This window comes from Notolepis coatsorum, assembly GCF_963971535.1.
Source record: "Notolepis coatsorum genome assembly, chromosome: 4".
Taxonomy (NCBI): domain Eukaryota; kingdom Metazoa; phylum Chordata; class Actinopteri; order Aulopiformes; family Paralepididae; genus Notolepis; species Notolepis coatsorum.
In genome coordinates this window covers 103121211-103143332 of record NC_140168.1, presented here as the reverse complement: position 1 = coordinate 103143332, position 22122 = coordinate 103121211, and the positions used below count along the sequence as shown (strand labels likewise).

The 22122-nt window shown below is 48.1% G+C and overlaps 1 protein-coding gene across 1 annotated transcript in view; it reads right to left on the bottom strand.

The window, feature by feature from the left end:
* LOC311226630 (CUB and sushi domain-containing protein 3-like) overlaps positions 1–11989 on the bottom strand; it is a gene marked incomplete at both ends in the record, with an annotated part of 799139 nt that extends 787150 nt beyond the window's left edge. Inside the window, 2 exons of the mRNA XM_084312048.1 lie at positions 11203–11425; positions 11977–11989. Of these exons, the coding sequence (XP_084168174.1) occupies positions 11203–11425; positions 11977–11989 (236 nt within the window). The remainder of the gene's footprint in view (positions 1–11202; positions 11426–11976) is intronic.
* Between the last annotated feature and the right edge of the window lie 10133 nt (positions 11990–22122).

Sequence of the window (22122 nt, the reverse complement as noted above, 5' to 3'; positions counted from 1 at the left end):
GCAGCGAGTGAGATCTCCGCTAAGAATTGGATCATGTTTTTCGATCGGTTTTCACGATCTGCGAAAATAAAGTATTATCGGAATTCACCGATCTCATATTTATACTGAATATCGGCCGATACCGATCGCTGGCCGATCGATCGGGGCATCCCTAAAAAATATCCATTTAAGGTAGATTTAGAAAAGAAAAACAATATGCGATTAATTTGTAATTAATCGCGAGTTAACTATGGACAATCATGCGATTAATCAGATTAAATATTTTAATCGATTGACAGCACTAATAATAATATACACACCCATTTGGTCATGAATATCGAGGTACACCTCTATTCTGGGAGCCACTGGGCCAGGACTTCCGGTCCGGCCTTCCGAAGCCAGTCTCCTGTAACTATCCACTACCGACCAGCGAACCCTTCCTCTGGTACTTCCACGACAATGTCCCTCCGTCTCTTACACGGTCCGTATGTTCAAACTCCAGTGTTGAATAAACACAGACATTCTAGAGACTGTTTGTTATACATGGGAGCGGGGGGCAGGGGGGAGCGGGGGGCGGGGGGGGGGGTATAATAAAGTGATTTATGGAGTTTGCCCCTGGGACCAGTTGCCATCATCACCAGTAGCTCCATGTTAGAGAGAGCGAGAGCGAGAGCACAGCAGCACAGCAGCACAGCAGCACAGCATGGAGCAAAACCACAGGAGATGTAAACATGTGAAACGTTTCTAATATGGCCTGAGAGAGAGAGGAGGGATAGAGAAAGAACTCTCGTGCTACAGAAGAGGCCCCCCCCTCCGGACCGCCAGTTCACAGTTCACAATTTTTTAAATGAACTAGTTCAGTTCATAGTTCATAATTCAAAATGTTTAACTAAAGTTCATGGTTTTCAAAAATGAACTAATTTAGTTATTTTTATTTTTATTTTTTTTATAGATTTTTCACGTACAGTTACTTACATTACAAAAACACACATTGGGGCAAGGGGGGGGGGGGGGGGTTCCTCCAGTTCATCTCTATGCCATCATCCACACCATAAGCAAGCAAGAACAAAACAAAAAGAAAAACAAGCTAAAAGGAAAGCAAACCAAGACAGGCACTGTACAGTATTGCACTTGCCTCGAGCCCATTCACATGTAGACATACATATATAAATTGTTTCCTATCCTAGGTCTGTCCATACAATGGGGCATTGGGCCTTTAGAAGGATCCGAGAAATTTCAGCAGGAAAATAGTCTAATAGTGGGGCCCACACCTCCTGAAAGGAAGCGTTGTTGCCTCTATGCATTGCACAGTGTCTTTCATGGGGTAGCACACCGAAGATCTCTCTATACCACATTTGTAAAAATGGAGGCTTATCCTTAATCCAGTTTATCAGAATGCATTTCCGGGCTGAAAGTAGAAGTTTATCAAATAGTTTGAATTTTAAAGGGTGTCACCCCTCCTACCCAACCCCCACCCAACCACCTCCAATGTACAGTCCCCCCCCACCCCACCCCACTTACCCAACCTCCTCCAATGTACAGTTTCTACGTCAAATGTATATACTCTCTTTTCTGGACTCTTTTTGTATCACAAAGAGTAGCCTACTGTATTTGCAAATCTGGGATGTCATAAATGTATAGATGTAGCAGTACTGTCTATCTGTATGTCATGTATGTCATATATGTTATGATGAATTGAAAATGGGGGACCAATTGTATGTTTGATTGATTGAAAAGTTTATTAACAGATTGCAGAATGGGTACAGTACAGTACAGCTCAATACATACAATTGTTAAGGGGATGCAGACCAGAGAAAGACTTTCGTCTTGTTTACATCAGGGTCCCCCATTTTCAATTCATCATAATATATGACTGAGCTGTACTGTACTGTACCCATTCTGCAATCTGTTAATAAAGTGTTCAATCAATCAAACATGGATAAACACTTAGATTCCCAAAAGTAGTGATAGACTGTAGGTACCCAGGTCTGTTTGACATTTCGAACATAAAGGAGCTTTGAACGGCCCATTTTGTTAGTTATTTTTTCAATACGTTGCTGCAAGCTATTATTTGTAAAAATGATTGAACCACAGACAGCAATCGGAATACTGGCATTTCCATAACGCTTTGCTGCCGCCCATTCAGTCCACACTAGTAGCAGCTGCAGCTTTCAGCTCTACAGTATATTTTCAAAAACATGAGGAAAAACTTAGCTTGAATTGTCTTTAGTATGAAAACTAAAACAGGACGTTTGCATATTCTCAATGTTGCTGTCGACGTTGATGTACGGACTTGCTTCTTCAAACCGGGTGGACAAAGTTTACAGACAAACGTTAGATTGTTTCCGTCTGAGTCAGTACTGACTTTAACGTCAAACTCTTTTAAATGCTCATATGCCGACGTCTAGAGGTAGAGTCTGACTCTGAGCGAGTGCTGCTGCAGCTCTCGGCTTCTGCTCGCAGATTCAGCTGGTCCACTGTTGTTGTGAGGAGGAGTCTGATGACGTAGCAGGGGGTGACAGGCGCGTTGCCAGATCGGGTGGTTTTACGCATAATTTTGAAGCCTGTTTACAGTGTGTTTTAACTGGGTTTTCGGCTGAAATGCATATGAAATCTGGCACATCTTTGAACGCCGTTATAATAGAGTGCTGAGAATGAACTCACTTTTGAACTCCGTTACACAGCGCTGAGAATGAACGCGTTCTCAATTACGCTCATTTAGCGGATATACAGTACGTTCAGTTCACGTTCGCCCAAAATACGAACGCGTTCATGAACGATCGTTCATTGAACGTGTTCAGGTACATCACTGATTAACGGTAAGGCAAACATCATATGTTTCTCTGAAACAAAACTTGACGAGTCAGTAAAAGACCCTGAGATAGAAATTGAAAACTACTCAATTGTCAGAAATTACAGGAACAAGTATGGAGGTGGTGTCTGCATGTATATACACAAAGATACCAAATTCATCAACCGTACTGACCTGAATCATAATGCAATTGAAACCGTATGGGTTGACATATTGTTCGAAAGGGCTAAGACTGTACTAGTCGGCACAATCTACAGACCGCCAGAACAGAGTGGCTCTTATGATACACTTGATGGGTGTTTAGCAGGGGTTGAAGATGTAGAAAAAACTCTTGTGGGGACTGGAACACGGATATGCAACGAAAAGAAGCACTTATCTCCAAGTCCTTCAGTAGGTTTTGTGATCTGCACAGTGTCAGCCAGCTAATGGGTTTTCGGCAAGCTAATCACCCAACCCACAAGAGTGTGTGATTCAACACAAACTACCGTTGATCTCATTCTGACCTCTGACAAGTCCAGGATATCCAATAAAGGGGTTATTGCATGCGGGTTAAGCGATCATTATATGATATTCTGTACTCGCAAAAAGCTAAAACAAAAGGCCGGCTGTCACAAAACACTCACATCTAGGGATCTCAAAACCTACTCTAGAGAGGCCTTTAACCAAGAACTGGAGAGCCTAGGCTGGTCAGATGAGCTCAGTGGTACACTAGTTGAAGAAACATGGCTTGGATTCAAAACCAAATTCTCATCCATACTAAACAACATGGCCCACCAGGGTTAAAAATCGCGCTGAGCCATGGATGCACTCAAACATCCTCACCGCTATGAAAACCAGAGACAAAAAATTCTCTGAACTTCATAAAAGTCAGTCAAAGTTTGCCAAAAGCTCAAACAGTGAACTCCAAGCCCACGTGACTGAACTCAAACAACAAAGAAACAGACTAAGAAATTATGTAAACACCATGATCAAATCTGCAAACAAATATTTCATCAATGACAAAACTGAGGAAAACAAACACAAACCATGTGAACTTTGGAAATTACTCAACAACCAACTAGGCTGCAGTAAAAAACTAAAAACCAGATTTACAAACATCAACATAAAGACAGAAAACACTCTCGTCACAGACAAGCTGGATGTGGCCAATTACTTAAACACTTTCTTTACAAACATAGCCACAACACAGGTTAATGAACTACCCTCCCACTCTGGGAATTTTGGGGTAGAACACATCCTAGCTTTCTACAAAAACCTAAGGGTCCGCAAAGACGACTTCAAACTCGAAATGGTAACAAAAGATAAGGTGCTCAGAAAACTGAGCGCCCTCCAACCTAACAAGGTCACTGGCCATGACAACATCCTGTGAGGTTTTTGTCCGTTGCTCACCTACTCGCTCTGTTCCTTTAAGCCTACTCGCTCTGTTCCTTTAGTTTTATGTTAATCAATTGCATTCTCCTCACCTCACTAGCCCCCACCCTCGCGTTCGTTTGCTCTTCAGCAGCCACACCCTTGGACTACCTGTCATTATGTGTTTGATTGGTCTGGTGCCGAACACACACTTCTAGTTCTAGTATCAATTACCTTCACGCACCTGATGGGTATTCTAATTAGTTCCCCTGTTGGCTTTAAGTACCTCGCTCTTCCCCTCTAGCCTTGTCGGGTCGTTCCGTATCATATCCCTATCACCAAGACTCCTTCGGGAGGTTCTCTGTCTAGAGGCTCCTACGGGAGTTTCTGTTTCTGTCTGTTATGCTGTTTTCATCTCCGGCGTGAGATGCGCTCTAACCTTCGCCTCCTGTCGCCGTTTGCCTGGAGAGAGACACTGGACTGCGCTCTCTAAACTTCCACGGGAGGTATTCCAGTGTTCCACTCCAGACCTCCGCGCAGCAGACGCGCTCTTCACTCCAGACGCGCATCCAGACCTCCGCGCAGCAGACGCGCTCTTCACTCCAGACGCGCATCCAGACGCGCATCCAGACCTCCGCGCAGCAGACGCGATCTTCACTCCATACGCGCATCCAGACCTCCGCGCAGCAGACGCGCATCCAGACGCACTCCAGACGCGCATCCAGACCTCCGAGCCTGACGGGCTCTTCACCCCAGACGCGCATCCAGACGCACTCCAGACGCGCATCCTGACTCCGCGCCAGATGCGTGCTCCGTACCGCCGCGTACTCCAAACAGACGCGCACCACTCAGACCTCCGCTTGGACAACCCGTTCCCGGTAACGACGCGCTCGCCCTGTTTGATTCTGCTCTCTTTACGCACAGCGCCTGGGTGAGTTTTGCAAAGCTGTCTTTGACCCTATTCGTTTTTTGTGTGTTTTAGACACTGAAGAGATCCAGCTTTTTGTCAGACTGTCACTCACCCAGTGTCAGCTTTTTGGATTGTTCATTTGGGATAATATTTGCTTGAACATCGCTCACTGTGTGTATTCACACCGAAGATATTATCACTTGGATTATTATTGGGACTTCGCTCACTGTGTGTATTCACACCGAAGATTCTATCACGTGGATTTGTGTTGGGACATTACTCACAGTGTGTATTTACACCGAAGATTCAGTCACTTGGATTACTCTGTTTTGGGACAAGTCACTTTTCCTGTCACCTGCTCTGTTCCCAACTGTACTCTGAGCTAACCCGCTCCCTCTCTCCCTCTCGGTCCCGTTTACCACCTCGGAGAGCTGCCGAGAGGAATCTGCAGAGCGGCTCTGACGTCACCGTCTGCTTCCCCAGACGAACCATCCCGGGAGAAGCTGCAGAGCAGCAACATTCATTAATGCTTGTATCCCAGGCTTTGTCTGTTTTCTCTGTCCCTGTAAGCAGCTCCAGCCTTCGCCCTGTTCCGTCCTCCCTGTCCAGTCCGTCCAGTCCGCCTAGTCCTCCTAGTCATCCCAGTCTTCTAGTCCTCCTAGTCTTCCCTGTCCCCAGCCCGCCTCCGCGGGCCTCTGTTCCTGTTTCCCCTCTCTAGTCATCCTAGTCCTCCCTGTCCAGTCCTCCTAGTCCTCCTAGTCCTCCCTGTCCAGTCCTCCTAGTCCTCCCTGTACCTGCCTGTTCCCCTGCCCTGGCCCAGTCCGTTAGCCTTCCCTAGCCTTCCCCTTAGCCAGCTCGCCTCTTACAGGCACTGGTCCTTTCCCATTTCTTGTTTTCCAGTAATTTGTGTTCTCCCTTAAAGGGACAGTGCCGTTTTCTGTGTGTTTCAATAAATGCCCAGTTCTTGGCTTACTCTCATACCTGTCTTGTGTTGTGCGATTGGGGTCGGTTACAAACCATAACAGTACGACCCGACCAATCGACGACCCCAGCCAGCACAGACGGTGTATGTTGAGTTTGCCTTTTTTTTCTTCTTCCCTGTTAGCCCTGTTAGCTCCCCTGTTAGCTTGTTAGTCTCCCCTGTTAGCTCCCCTGTTTAGCCTGTTAGTCCTTCCTGTTAGCCCTGTTAGCTTCCCTGTTAGCCCTGTTAGCTCCCCTGTTAGCTTGTTATTCTCCCCTGTTAGCTCCCCTGTTTGCTTCCCTGTTAGCCTCGTTAGCTCCTCTGCAGCTTGTTAGGCCTCTACTACCAGCATGGCCCCAGTCTGCTAGCTTTGCCCCGGCTGCTAGCACAGCCTCTATGTTAATGCAGCCCTTGCTGCTGGCTTAGGCCCTGTAGCTAGCCATGCCCAGGCAGCTAACCCAGTCCCTCTGCATGGCCCCAGTCTGCTAGCTTAGCCCCGGCTGTTAGCACAGCCTCTATGTTAATGCAGCCCTTGCAGCTAGCATAGGCCCTGTAGCTAGCCATGCCCAGGCAGCTAACCCGGTCCCTCTGCATGGCCTCCACTTTTTGTGTAGCCTTCCCACTGCTAGGACTGCTCCTTCAGCTAGCAAGGTCAGTTTTCCCACTGTTAGGACTGCCCTTTCAGCTAGCAAGGTCAGTTTTCTCCCACTGCTAGGACTGCCCTTTCAGCTAGCAAGGTCAGTTTTTTCCCACTGCTAGGACTGCCCTTTCAGCTAGCAAGGTCAGTTTTTCCCACTGCTAGGACTGCCCTTTCAGCTAGCAAGGTCAGTTTTCTCCCACTGCTAGGACTGCCCTTTCAGCTAGCAAGGTCAGTTCTCCCACTGCTAGGACTGCCCTTTCAGCTAGCAAGGTCAGTTTTTTCCCACTGCTAGGACTGCCCTTTCAGCTAGCAAGGTCAGTTTTTCCCACTGCTAGGACTGCCCTTTCAGCTAGCAAGGTCAGTTTTTCCCACTGCTAGGACTGCCCTTTCAGCTAGCAAGGTCAGTTTTCTCCCAATGCTAGGACTGCCCTTTCAGCTAGCAAGGTCAGTTTTTCCCACTGCTAGGACTGCCCTTTCAGCTAGCAAGGTCAGTTTTCTCCCACTGCTAGGACTGCCCTTTCAGCTAGCAAGGTCAGTTTTCCCACTGCTAGGACTGCCCTTTCAGCTAGCAAGGTCAGTTTGCCCCACTGCTAGGACTGCCCCTTCGGCTAGCAAGGTCAGTTTTCTCCCACTGCTAGGACTGCCCCTTCAGCTAGCAAGGTCAGTTTTCTCCCACTGCTAGGACTGCCCCTTCAGCTAGCAAGGTCAGTTTGCTCCCACTGCTAGGACTGCCCCTTCAGCTAGCAAGGTCAGTTTTCTCTCACTGCTAGGACTGCCCCTTCAGCTAGCAAGGTCAGTTCCCCACAGCTAGGACTGTCCTTCCAGCTAGCTTGTTCTCTCATGCTGGTCCAGCCCTGTCTGCCAGCCTAGCTCCGGCAGCTAGCGCAGCCTCTATGTTAATGTAGCAGTACAGCTAGCATAGGCCCTGTAGCTATCAGTGCCCTGGCAGCTACCCTTTCCCTCTGCTAGCCCCTTCCCTGTTCCCCTCTCCAGTGCCCCTGTTCCAGCCCTGTCTGCTAGCCTAGCTCCGGCAGCTAGCGCAGCCTCTTTGTTAATGTAGCAGTACAGCTAGCTTAGGCCCTGTAGCTATCTGTGCCCTGGCAGCTACCCTTTCCCTCTGCTAGCCCCTTCCCGGTGCTCCTCCTAGTTACCCCTCAGCTCCTCTAGTTACCCCTCAGCTCCTCTAGTTACCCCTTCTGCTACCCTGGTTACCCCTCGGCTACCCTGTTCCTTGCTAGCCCCACTTTTGTTGTAGCTTCCCCTGCTAGCATGGCCCGGTACTTTTTGTTTGTTGCCTTGTTTTGTCCCCTGCCGCTCTGTCTGTAATTTTGGGTCGCCGGGTGGCTCCCGTGGAGGGGGGGGTACTGTGAGGTTTTTGTCCGTTGCTCACCTACTCGCTCTGTTCCTTTAAGCCTACTCGCTCTGTTCCTTTAGTTTTCTGTTAATCAATTGCATTCTCCTCACCTCACTAGCCCCCACCCTCGCGTTCGTTTGCTCTTCAGCAGCCACACCCTTGGACTACCTGTCATTATGTGTTTGATGGGTATTCTAATTAGTTCCCCTGTGGGCTTTAAGTACCTCGCTCTTCCCCTCTAGCCTTGTCGGGTCGTTCCGTATCATATCCCTATCACCAAGACTCCTTCGGGAGGTTCTCTGTCTAGAGGCTCCTACGGGAGTTTCTGTTTCTGTCTGTTATGCTGTTTTCATCTCCGGCGTGAGATGCGCTCTAACCTTCGCCTCCTGTCGCCGTTTGCCTGGAGAGAGACACTGGACTGCGCTCTCTAAACTTCCACGGGAGGTATTCCAGTGTTCCACTCCAGACCTCCGCGCAGCAGACGCGCTCTTCACTCCAGACGCGCATCCAGACCTCCGCGCAGCAGACGCGCTCTTCACTCCAGACGCGCATCCAGACGCGCATCCAGACCTCCGCGCAGCAGACGCGCTCTTCACTCCAGACGCGCATCCAGACCTCCACGCAGCAGACGCGCATCCAGACGCACTCCAGACGCGCATCCAGACCTCCGAGCCTGACGGGCTCTTCACCCCAGACGCGCATCCAGACGCACTCCAGACGCGCATCCTGACTCCGCGCCAGATGCGTGCTCCGTACCGGCGCGTACTCCAAACAGACGCGCACCACTCAGACCTCCGCTTGGACAACCCGTTCCCGGTAACGACGCGCTCGCCCTGTTTGATTCTGCTCTCTTTACGCACAGCGCCTGGGTGAGTTTTGCAAAGCTGTCTTTGACCCTATTCGTTTTTCGTGTGTTTTAGACACTGAAGAGATCCAACTTTTTGTCAGACTGTCACTCACCCAGTGTCAGCTTTTTGGATTGTTCATTTGGGATAATATTTGCTTGAACATCGCTCACTGTGTGTATTCACACCGAAGATATTATCACTTGGATTATTATTGGGACTTCGCTCACTGTGTGTATTCACACCGAAGATTCTATCACGTGGATTTGTGTTGGGACATTACTCACAGTGTGTATTTACACCGAAGATTCAGTCACTTGGATTACTCTGTTTTGGGACAAGTCACTTCTCCTGTCACCTGCTCTGTTCCCAACTGTACTCTGAGCTAACCCGCTCCCTCTCTCCCTCTCGGTCCCGTTTACCACCTCGGAGAGCTGCCGAGAGGAATCTGCAGAGCGGCTCTGACGTCACCGTCTGCTTCCCCAGACGAACCATCCCGGGAGAAGCTGCAGAGCAGCAACATTCATTAATGCTTGTATCCCAGGCTTTGTCTGTTTTCTCTGTCCCTGTAAGCAGCTCCAGCCTTCGCCCTGTTCCGTCCTCCCTGTCCAGTCCGTCCAGTCCGCCTAGTCCTCCTAGTCATCCCAGTCTTCTAGTCCTCCTAGTCTTCCCTGTCCCCAGCCCGCCTCCGCGGGCCTCTGTTCCTGTTTCCCCGCTCTAGTCATCCTAGTCCTCCCTGTCCAGTCCTCCTAGTCCTCCTAGTCCTCCCTGTCCAGTCCTCCTAGTCCTCCCTGTACCTGCCTGTTCCCCTGCCCTGGCCCAGTCCGTTAGCCTTCCCTAGCCTTCCCCTTAGCCAGCTCGCCTCTTACAGGCACTGGTCCTTTCCCATTTCTTGTTTTCCAGTAATTTGTGTTCTCCCTTAAAGGGACAGTGCCGTTTTCTGTGTGTTTCAATAAATGCCCAGTTCTTGGCTTACTCTCATACCTGTCTTGTGTTGTGCGATTGGGGTCGGTTACAAACCATAACACATCCCCTCCCAATTCCTCAGAGACTCAGCAGCCACCATCACCCCAGTCATCACCGACATAATAAACCTCTCCATAAAAGAGGGATACGTCCCCAAAGATTTCTAAATTGCGAGAGTGACCCCCCTGCACAAAAAAAGGCAGCAAATTAGACCCAGGCAACTACCGCCCTGTTTCTATGCTTAGCTCCATCTCGAAAGTTATGGAAAAAATACTCTACGAACAGGTCAAAAAGTACCACAAGGAAGCATACTAGGACCGTTACTGTTCCTAATTTATGCAAATGACATGTCATCAGCTTGTGACTGCAACTTGTTCCAGTTCGCGGACGACTCAGCCCTGCTGGTCTCTGACAGGGACAAGTTGCAGGTTGAAAAAGCCCTCAGCTCTGAACTCAGCAGAATCTGCACCTGGCTCGCTGATAACAAACTATCATTACACCTGGGTAAAACAGAGTCCAACAGGCCATTGCGAGAGAGGAGGGATAGAGGGAGAGAGATAAGAGAGAGGAGGGATAGAGGGAGAGAGAGAGAAAGGAGGGATAGATGGAGAGAGAGGAGAGAGAAAGGATGGATAGAGGGAGAGAGAGAGGAGGGAGAGAGGGAGAGAGAGGAGGGATAGAGGGAGAGACAGGAGGAATAGAGGGAGAGAGAGAGGAGGGATAGAGGGAGAGAGAGAGAGGAGGGATAGAGGGAGTGAGAAAGGAGAACGAGAAGAGAGAGAGGGAGAGAGAGGAGGGATAGAGGGAGAGAGAGAGGAGGGATATAGGGAGAGTGGGAGCGAGAGGAGGGATAGAGGGAGAGAGAGAGGAGAGCGAGAAGAGATAGAGGGAGAGAGAGAGGAGAGCGAGAAGAGATAGAGGGAGAGAGAGGAGGGATAGAGGGAGAGAGAGAGAGAGAGGAGGGATATAGGGAGAGTGGGAGCGAGAGGAGGGAGAGAGAGTAGAGAGAGGGGATAGAGGGAGAGAGAGTAGGGAGAGATATAGAGGAGGGAGAGAGAGATGATAGAGAGGGGAGGGATAGAGTGAGAGAAAAAGGGGGGAGAAAGATGGAGAGGGAGAGAGAAGTGAGAGAGAGAGGTGGGATAGAGGGAGAGGAGGGAGAAATATGGTGTGTGTCTGTGTGTGTGTGTGTGTGTGTGTGTGTGTGTGTGTGTGTGTGTGTGTGTGTGTGTGTGTGTGTGTGTGTGTGTGCGTGCGTGCTGTGTGCGTGCTGTGTGCGTGCTGTGTGTGTGTGTGTGTGTGTGTGTGTGTGTGTGTGCGTGCGTGCGTGCGTGCGTGCGTGCGTGCGTGCGTGCGTGTGTGCGTGCGTGTGTGTGTGTGCCCACCTGCTCCTGAAGTTGGCAGGGTGTGGCAGTCCGTCGTACAGCGACAGGAAGTCGTACTCTTCTTCTATGGCGAAGGACAGGAAGAGCAGCTGGATGCGGCTGCCCTCCTCCCCCGCCACCACCCAGGTGCAGTTGGCCCCGTTGGGGTAGCCGTACGGGAAGCCGGGCGACTCGATGGAGCCGTTACGGCCTTTCAGAGTTCCTCCACAGGTATAGATGAAGCCTGGGGGGAGGGAGGAGGGGGGACGGGGGAGTGGGGGGGGAGAGAGAGAGGGGGGGGAGAGGGGGGGAGGGGTGGAGAGGGGGGAGGGGGAGGAGATAGGGAGATGGAGGGGGGGGGGGAGAGAGAGAGGGGAGAGAGAGAGGGAGGGAGGGGGGAGGGGGAGATAAAGGGGGAGGGAGAGAGAGGGAGGGGGGGAGAGAGAGAGAGGGGAGAGAGAGAGGGAGGGAGGAGGGAGGGGGAGAGGGGGGGAGAGAGAGAGAGGGGAGAGAGAGAGGGAGGGAGGGAGGAGGGAGGGGGAGAGGGGGGGGGAGAGAGGGAGGGGGAGAGAGGGAGGGGGAGAGAGAGAGAGAGAGAGAGAGAGAGGGTGAGAGAGAGGGGGGGGTGGAGAGAGAGGGAGAGAGAGAGAGACTTTTTAACTTTTTTTTTATTTGCAGATTTAGAAAGTACCAGACTCAAATCCAACCTCATGTTCCCCGTGGCCTGGCACTGCCCCACTAACACGAGAGCACTGTCCCTCTGCTGTTAACCTCTTAAACATCGGACGGCCTGACTGCAGGCCGCCATGCACACGTGCGCACGTCGTGGCACTTTGCCCTCATCTGTCGGCTTCGGGCTGTGTCTTTCCCGATTGTTGGATGGACCAGTCACCTCTGATGGTGAAAATTATTGACCGCCTTTGTAGCCAATGAAATTCTGGAGCCAACGGCTGATTGCAACGATGAAGGGGCAGAAGAAGATGAACGAGTTCTTTGTTTTGAATGAACGGCAGCGGACGGCCATTTTGGAGAATCATGCCGATTTATTTCCGGTACACACATTATAAAAAACATGTGTAAAACACAAATTCTCCCTGGGATTGTTATAGATTTTGGACCTGTACTAGATAAGACTCCAGGCTATGGAACTGTTATGTTTTCCAGCTCCTACCTCTCAGCTGGAACTCAAAAACAGGCATCTGGCAACAAGTAAACAAAAACGTGAGTAAACAAAACCTTTACTTCAGTGTGTTCAAACCTCTGTAACTCTATGCCATCAGCACTCAGAGTGATTCCTCCTGTTGTGGAAGAAGGTTCAGAATGTCTCCTTTCAAAAGAGACCAGACTCATGCATAATGCTATAAGTGGTTCAAGAATAAATCACAAATTACTTTGGGGATGCAATCGTCAGGCGTGTTATGCAAAACTAGCCCCATTTTTTGCCCTGATGGATAAGAGGTTAAAAAAAGGGGAAACAGACAGATGAGAGACAAAAAATTATTGTAAACTTCTACAAAACAGAGCGACTTCTCCAGAATCAGAGAGAGCACAAAGGAATATGGAGACGATGGAGCACTTAATTAAGAACCCCCCCCCCCCAGAACCAGAGACAGAGGAATAGGGATCTCTGTCTGCCCAAGTGGCAACTCACCACCGGGGGCACTAGAGCGCCGCCCCACCTGTTAAATCAGAGAAGAAGGCTTCCAACACCTGTAACCCAGCAGGCTTCAGACACCTGTAACCCAGCAGGCTTCCAACACCTGTAACCCAGCAGGCTTCAGACACCTGTAACCCAGCCGGCTTCAGACACCTGTAACCCAGCAGGCTTCCAACACCTGTAACCCAGCAGGCTTCCAACACCTGTAACCCAGCAGGCTTCAGACACCTGTAACCCAGCAGGCTTCAGACACCTGTAACCCAGCAGGCTTCCAACACCTGTAACCCAGCCGGCTTCAGACACCTGTAACCCAGCAGGCTTCCAACACCTGTAACCCAGCAGGCGTCCAACACCTGTAACCCAGCAGGCTTCAGACAGCTGTAACCCAGCAGGCTTCCAACACCTGTAACCCAGCAGGCTTCAGACACCTGTAACCCACCAGGCTTCCAACTCCTGTAACCCAGCAGGCTTCCAACACCTGTAACCCAGCAGGCTTCCAACACCTGTAACCCACCAGGCTTCCAACACCTGTAACCCACCAGGCTTCCAACTCCTGTAACCCAGCAGGCTTCCAACACCTGTAACCCAGCAGGCTTCCAACACCTGTAACCCAGCAGGCTTCCAACACCTGTAACCCACCAGGCTTCCAAGGGACATTAGTATGTAGCGGACGTTAGGGACATTAGTATGTACGGACGTTAGGGACATTAGTGTGTACCGAAGGAAAGACGCCTCAGGCTGACTCAAGCAGGGTTAGGGTTAATGTGTGTTTCTCTAACTAACTAAAACGAAAACGCAAGAAAACGAACAAACTAAAACGAAAACGCCAAAAAAAAACGCAAAAAAACGAACGAACTAAAATGAAAACGCAAAAAAAAGACAAAAAGAAATTACGAACTAAAAAAGAAAGCAAAAAAAAAAAAAAAAAAATGTACGAAATAAAACAAAAACGCCAAAAAAACGCAAAAAAACGACCAAACTAAAACGAAAACGCAAAAAATTCACGAACTAAAACGAAAACGCAAAAAAAAACGCAAAGAAATTAACGAACTAAAACGAAAACGCAAAAAAAAAACGCAAAAAAAAGTACGAACTAAAACGAAAAGGCATAAAAAAATCGCAAAAATACGAACGAACTAAAACGAAAACACAAAAAAACACAACACCTGTAACCCAGCAGGCTTCAGACACCTGTAACCCAGCAGGCTTCTAACACCATCCACCAGGTGTCAAGAGAAAGAAAGTCCACAAAATGTACTCCTCATGGACTCAAACGAGAGGTAGGCCTATGTAGAAGAGAAAAAAACACTGTTCACATCTTCAAAAAAATAGTCCCTAATTTTGCAAAGATGCTGAAAAGACGTCACACTCGACCGCGGAGCAAACAGAGAGACGGACACATCACCCAGAAGACCTGCTACCCCAGGAAAACAATGTGCTGCCCCCAGAGACCACCCTGCCCCACACTGAGACCACCCTGCCCCACACTGAGACCACCCTGCCCCACACTGAGACCACCCTGCCCCACACTGAGACCACCCTGCCCCACACTGAGACCACCCTGCCCCACCCTGAGACCACCCTGCCCCACACAGAGACCACCCTGCCCCACACTGAGACCACCCTGCCCCACACTGAGACCACGCTGCCCCACCCTGAGACCACCCTGCCCCACCCTGAGACCACCCTGCCCCACCCTGAGACCACCCTGCCCCACACAGAGACCACCCTGCCCCACACTGAGACCACCCTGCCCCACACTGAGACCACCCTGCCCCACACTGAGACCACCCTGCCCCACACTGAGACAACCCTGCCCCACACTGAGACCACCCTGCCCCACACTGAGACCACCCTGCCCCACACTGAGACCACCCTGCCCCACACTGAGACCACCCTGCCCCACCCTGAGACCACCCTGCCCCACACTGAGACCACCCTGCCCCACACTGAGACCACCCTGCCCCACACTGAGACCACCCTGCCCCACACTGAGCTACTTTACCACAGACATGTCAAACCCAGACATCATGGTCCTACAAGAAACAAGAGGCACAGAGGAGACGGTCCTACTGGCTGCCCTGTAAACTGCAGAGAGCTGCTGGTACCATCCACCAAGCTAACAGGGGTCAAACAGGGGAGAGACTCTGGGGTTATGTTAAGCTAATCAAAACTGGAGCTTTTTTCCATCTGGTTAAAAATAAATAAGGAACTTACCTCAACCGAGAAAAATGTATTGTCTCCTGTGTGCCACTTACATCCACCTAATTGAATCCCCATATTATAAAGGAAATCAACTAGTTCCGTGCAGGCTTGTGTTCACATTATAGTCTGTGGGGACCTCAATGCCAGGACAGGACGAGAACCTGACACTCTCAGCACACAGGGAGACAATCACCTACCAGGAGGTGGAAACATCCCCTCCCAAATATGCCAGCCCCAGAAATCAATGACCAAGCAACAAATACACATGGATCACAATTCCTACAGCTTTGTCGCTCACTGGGACTGTACAGTACATAGTCAACAGTAAGCTTTGAGGGAAGTCCTACTGTAGGTACACATACAGCTCATCTCTGGGTCAACAGTACAGTAGATTATTGTATCACTGACCTCAGCCTAGTGTCTCTCAGAGGATTCTCAGTCACGCTATGCGAGTTTGGCGCCGAGGTTAGTGGCAGCCCATCTTAGCAGCTCCCCACTCCCTCTACATTTAATTCTATTTTAGATGTTCAGACTTTCGCTACTTTCTATTTGTTAATTCGCAAATAAGACAACCGTTATCTTTCATTCATGTTTATTTCACGCTCCACAGCGTAGTGGCCACAGCCTTCCTCCAGTCCAAAACCAGTCACGCGCAACAACAGTGCCCATTCACCTTTATCCAGATTACCGTAATGGCCGCAGTAGAAGTGAACTTAACAATCTCACTCTCTTTTTTTAAACAAATAATACAAGATCTCACTCTTTTTTTTTTAACAAATAATACACTGCAAGGATATTTCAAGAAAATAAAAAAAAATAAACTCAGTCATCATAACCAGTTATTCAGTAATCTAGCTTCCACTGTCCATTCTTCAGTGCTTTAAGCAGCACAAGGGAAGATGCTCCCTTTTTGGTCAGACAGTTTGCCAGCTGGTCCTTCGTAGTAGACCACAGAATCCGTTGGATCCTTTTGTCCTGGATAAGTTCTTTGATTCCACTTATTTCCAGTCTCAGTCGTTTCTCAGTCACTGACTTGGTGGACTTGATAGCCTCCACAAGGGAGAAGTTGTCTGTAACACACATCACAGGTAGGGTGCGCTGTTTGACCATACCTGTAGTAAGTTCAGAGTAGAGAGAGGACAAAAATATGGCATTATCAATACCATCAGCCAGGGCTAGTGTCTCTCCTGCCAGCGTGCTCCGAACCACTCTTCTGATCCTTTTTGATTTCCAGCAGATTGGAGAGAATCGTCCTTTCTCACCCATCAGAACGATGAGATGCCCTCCTTGTGTTCCCCCATCTGGGAGGTTTCCCATGGATGCGTCGCTGAAAACAACAAGCTTCAAACAGTCCTCCTTTCCTAAGTTGTGAAACTTCAGGGTGACATGTTCTGATTGCAGTTTTCGTACTACCTTATTTGCTTCATGCATAGTTTGCACAGTAGCATGTTTTAGATTGGTTGCAAGGACACATGTATCGAACATGATATCTGGCCTACTCTGTCTAGCCACCCACAAGAGTTGTCCTATTTTTGACCTTAGGTTGTCAGTCTCACACTCTGTGAGAAGAGCATCACGGTGCAACGCTCTTGATGGGTCTATGAGAATGGGCTGAAGGTTCTTTATGTAGATCTCCTGTTGCACAAGCACTTCTCCACCTACTGTGGAGAGTTCCATCCCCACATAGCGAAAGTTGTCTTGTTCCTCACGTCCCACCTGGAAAACTGTTTTGAGGTGGGGAATGGTCGTTGTGGCAAATGTGTGTGAGCCACCCCAGATGAAATCATCCACATGGCAGGCAAGAACACCAGTCACAATACAGTTTTCATCAAGCCAGTAGAATACAGCAAGATCAACTTGTGACATAGTGGCCCCTGTTTTGATCATCGTTGCTTTTACTCTGTTGTACCAGTAGAGAGAAGCATCAGCGAGTCCATAGACACACTTCTTCAGCTTCCACAGTGTCCCGTCACTTTTAGCCTCAGGAGGAGGGCGGATGTGTATATCCCGAGACAGCTCCATTCCTTGAAGAAAAGCTGACTTTATGTCCATAGAGTTCAATGTCCATTTTTTTCTGACACAGAACTGATATGAGTAATCTAAGGGACTCTGATGAGCATGTAGGCGAGTCCTTCTGTAGATCTTGAGTGTTAAATTCTTCAAAACCCCTAGCCACTAGCCGTGCTTTAGGTATGATACCATCTGGGGTTTCTTTAAGCGTACACACCCATCTCGTTGACACCTGTCTTTGACCCACATTTTTCACCTCCTCAAACACCTCATTTTTCCTCCAGTTACTGATTTCATCTTGTTTAGCCTTATCAAATGGTACACCCTCTGTTACTAATACATCATTTTCCTGCATATCAGAGCATAGTTCTACACCATCTAGTTCTACACCATCTAGTGGCTTAACCTGAAAATTGTCTACTTTAGTAAGATCAACTGACCCCATAGTACCGGTGATGTCAAAAGGTTCTAAGTACTGTAGGTTGTACCAGTTGCTGTTTTTTCCTGTAGCCTTTCCTGCTCGTCCCATCACTTTAGCTGTGTGAGAAACACCTGTTACATTATCCACAAAGCTGATTGTCTGACCGGCTTTTACCTTTATACCGGTTTTCACCTCTATGCCGGTCTGGTGATAATCGTCTTGATTGATCGCATTAGGGTTATCTATATCCTGGTTTGCTACACCTGCTGCGTCATTATTCATGTCACCATCAGTAACGGGCATGTCCTCACTGTTACTATTCATATCATTGTCAGTAACAGGCACATTATTATCACTAACAGATACATCGACATTGCCCACAGTATTACTTTCCCCAGGGTGCACTTTTCGCAGCTTAGATTGATGAACCCTGACATATGTTCCACCATGACGTACAAAAATCACCACCCCATCTTGTCCTATCACAACCCCAGGGCCTTTCCATTCAACACAGTCTGTCCTTTTGTAGAACACTTTGTCTCCTGTTTCATACTTCTCATCTGTTGGACGAAGCTGTTTTCGAAGAGCTCGTCTGATTCTCTCTGAGCATTCTGCCTCCGTAAAAGCTTTCCTTGCTGCATGTAATGCTGTTATGTGCTTTCCCACCCATGCGCTCATTGTAGTTCCCTCCAAAGCAGGTGGCTGGTCAACAAACACAGAGGGAAGGTTCGGGTTCTGTCCAAACACCAGCTGATGTGGACTGTAGCCATGCACGTTCTGCATTGTGTTCTTTGCCATGAGTGCCCAATCAAGAGCCGTTTTCCAGTCAAGTCCTCTGTCAAGTTTTACCTTCAGTAGTATCTCTGTAAGGGATTGGTTGTGGCGTTCCAGCAAACCATTGCTCCATGGACTGTAGCCAGCAGTCGTCTTGATCTCGATGTTGAAGTTCTCCGCCATGTCTCTTATTTCCTCATTATTGAACTCTCCACCGTTGTCAGTGAAGAGACGCTCAGGTGGACCATGGACACTGATCCAGGAATGCACAAAATTGTTCACTATCACACTTGGCTTCTTTGAGGTCACGATGCTACCTGCACTAAAGCGAGTGAAGTGATCGATAATATGTAGGTACCACACATTTGGTTCTAGCTCATGTAGATCAACTGCCACAGTCTCGTTGTACCTGGAGGCCATGGGCAGACCAACAGCAGGCTTGGGCTTAGCCTTGCTGTACTTGAGACATATCTCACATTTTCCTACTATTTCCCCTAGAATAGCAGTGCATTCATCATCCGTGTTTCCAGCATTTGTCAGCAGCTTCTTTAGCCTATCAACTGATGCATGTCCAAATTGCTTGTGAAGTTTAAGTAAAGCTTTGTGTTTTTCCACACTGGTCATATTATCTGTGATGGCCAGGACCACATTCTCATATGCTTCACTCCGGGACTCCTTATCCAGTATGTTCAGACAGTAGTGTCCAGATGAAGTCAACTCTAGAGCTACTGGTTTCTGAAACATTATAGCTGTATCGTTTTCCAGGTTCAACACAGCTCCTGCTCTCTTTAGCGAAGTTTTACTGAGCAGTAAAGGAATGTCAGATGAGACTACCTCTCTTTCAATATAACATTTTGTTTCTCCTATCTTGGCTGGTATCTTGACCTTTTTTGTAGAATGCACAACTCGCCCATCCCCAAACTTAAAAGGTTTGCTACTCTCTGTGCTAACCAACCTTTTGACTTGTTTCTCATTTAGTCCCCCAACATAGTTATCCAGCCATTTTTCACCACATACAGTCCGTGTACATGCCGTATCAATGACGGCCGTTCCCAGAGCCTCAACCATGAATATTGCTGCATCTGATTCCTTAGAAATAAGTGTTATATTACACTCATCTGGCTCTTCATTTTCTTCCGTCACTTTTACATATTCTTTCTTGTTTGGGCAATCTTTCACCCAGTGGAATGTGCTCTGACAAATCCCACACTTTGTTCGTCTTCCAAATTTATCAAGCGGATTAGTGCCTGCGAATGGTCCTCTAACTTGTCCACTTTGAGATCGCGGCTGCTCCCGCCTCTGCTGCTCTCGTCTCTGATCCGTGTAAAAAGCTGCATCTTGCTTCACAGTAATGCCTCCTACCCTTTTCTCCGTTTTTTCTCCAAATATACGTTTCAGTCCTGACTTCATATCAACAAAGGTGTGCTTACCACAGGCAGTCAACGCCAGTTGTTTGTCTTTGATGTCGAGGCCCGCTGTATCCAGTAGTTTGAATGCCAAAACAGCGTCAGGTAGAACCATATCGAACTTCTTGATCCGGTTGTACTTCTGTTCAAAATCAACAATATAGTCCACCATAGAGACGCCGTCTCCTCGCGAAATCTGATCAAACTCCGAATAGGCTTCGTAAGCCCGGTCCTTCTCTTCTCTCAAAAACACCCTGTCAAGTTCCCGAATCAAAGTTACCATTCCATCATCCTTATTCAGATCATCGACAGGTATTTCCAACGCAGTATCCCTCGCTCTACCCGTCAACGATAGAGCAACAGCCAACGCTTGTTTCTTCTTGGCTAAATCCGTCACCCGACTCCACATCTCAACTTCATTCTTCCACTTCTCAAAAGACGACTTTTCGTCCAGTCCAGGCGGCTGCCTGTAGTTATTAATGTTAGAGGCCGACATCCTCTGCTACCATGTTAACTCGCAAATAAGACAACCGTTATCTTTCATTCATGTTTATTTCACGCTCCACAGCGTAGTGGCCACAGCCTTCCTCCAGTCCAAAACCAGTCACGCGCAACAACAGTGCCCATTCACCTTTATCCAGATTACCGTAATGGCCGCAGTAGAAGTGAACTTAACACTATTAACCTCTTAAGCTCGAGCCATATTTTCAGAGAATTCTCCAAAAAATACATACCTAAGTAAATGGAAGATTGCTCCACTTCTACAAGGTAATTTTATTTGGATCATCATCATTCCAATATATTCAGGTGTTAAATTTCATTTTCAAAATGACTAGGTTAAGTTATGAAAGGTGGAGGGAAAACAACATTGTATTTGAAGTTACTGCACTTTGCCTGTACATTACCTGTATACTTATTTAAGGAAATCGTGCAGCAGAGTGCAGTATCTGCTTTTTTGGGGTTAATTAAAATAATTATGTCATATTTTTGTATGCCTAAAGATCACTTCATTAATACATGTTAAATCTGGGTACTATCATCTATCTACCTATAACACATTTTGGATGGCAAGTCAAAACACTTTAAAGCCATTTTTTCACTGTTTGGAAGTTACTGCAATCTGCCTGGGTTTTGAGTGTGATTTTGTAGTTACTGCAGTTTTTAAAACCCCATATCTCCAAAACTGAGCGACATTAACATCTGAAACTTGGTCACAAGATAAAACATTTATTGACAAGGTCAATTTCACTCATAACTCAATTTAGACTTTTTTCGAGTTACTGCGGTTAGCCTTGACAGGGCAGTATACCTATATCCCCCTCAACAATGTGCTTCCTACCCATCGCTACCCTCCCCTCCTCCAGACCAGCTTCAAGCCACCCACGCCAGTTTGGAAGCAACGTTGCCAACCTCCGCTACACCCACCCACTGCCACGAATAATTACACAGTACCTGTCACCGTATGTGGAGGCTTATTATGGGATTGTCAACCAGCCGTCAGGAAAGAAGACTTCATTACTGCCTACAGTAAAATCTCCAGCTTCTGGCTCTTACTGAGGTAACACCAGGTAACTCAGGGTGACGCCCGCAGCCTTCTTCACTCACACACCGTGACCTTCCAGACGGGCTTCTAACCTCTGACCTCTCCCTCATGGACTGCAAACTCAATATCATTACCTCAACCTGTCACTCTCCTCTCTCGAATACCATGCCGTATCTGTCTCTAGTCCATTCAATCTCACCAGTGTTACTCTCTGTCGCCCCCTACAGGTTCCCTCGATCACTTCCCAGATGAGCTGGACATGCTTCTAAGCTCTTTTCCAGAAGATGGCACAACCTTTCCTCTTAATTGTTGTTCCACAACGGTCACAGCCGTAAAATAATGTGATTCCCTACCCACCTTTAAAACTGCCCTCAAAGAACACCTACGGGAGGCTGCAATTCGAAACTGGCCCCTGTACATGTCCAAACGCCCCAACCCCAACCACCCACCCACCAACCCCCTCCTAATGTACAGTTTCTTCCCCCTCGAATGTATATATTTTCTTTTAGGATCTCTGTTAAACAGTACTGTATATTTGTATATCTTGTATGTCATAAATGTAACAGTACTGTATGTCATGTATGTCATAATCGTCATGATATATATCTGTACAATATATATATATGTATGTCGTGTATGTCGTGTATGTCATTATGAATTGAAAATGGGGGACCCTGATGTAAACAAGACGAAAGTCTTTCTCTGGTCTGCATCCCCTTAACAATTGTGTGTATTGAGCCGTACTGTACCGTACCCATTCTGCAATCTGTTAATAAAATGTTCAATCAATCAATCAATTCAACCTGCCTGACTCGTCCCAGTCAGACACAGTGGTCTCTCTCCTACAATCCGTTGACCTGACTCCCACTGTCATGCCTCCCACCCACAAAGCAGGCAGCTCCTTGGATCTCATATTCTCCCGTAA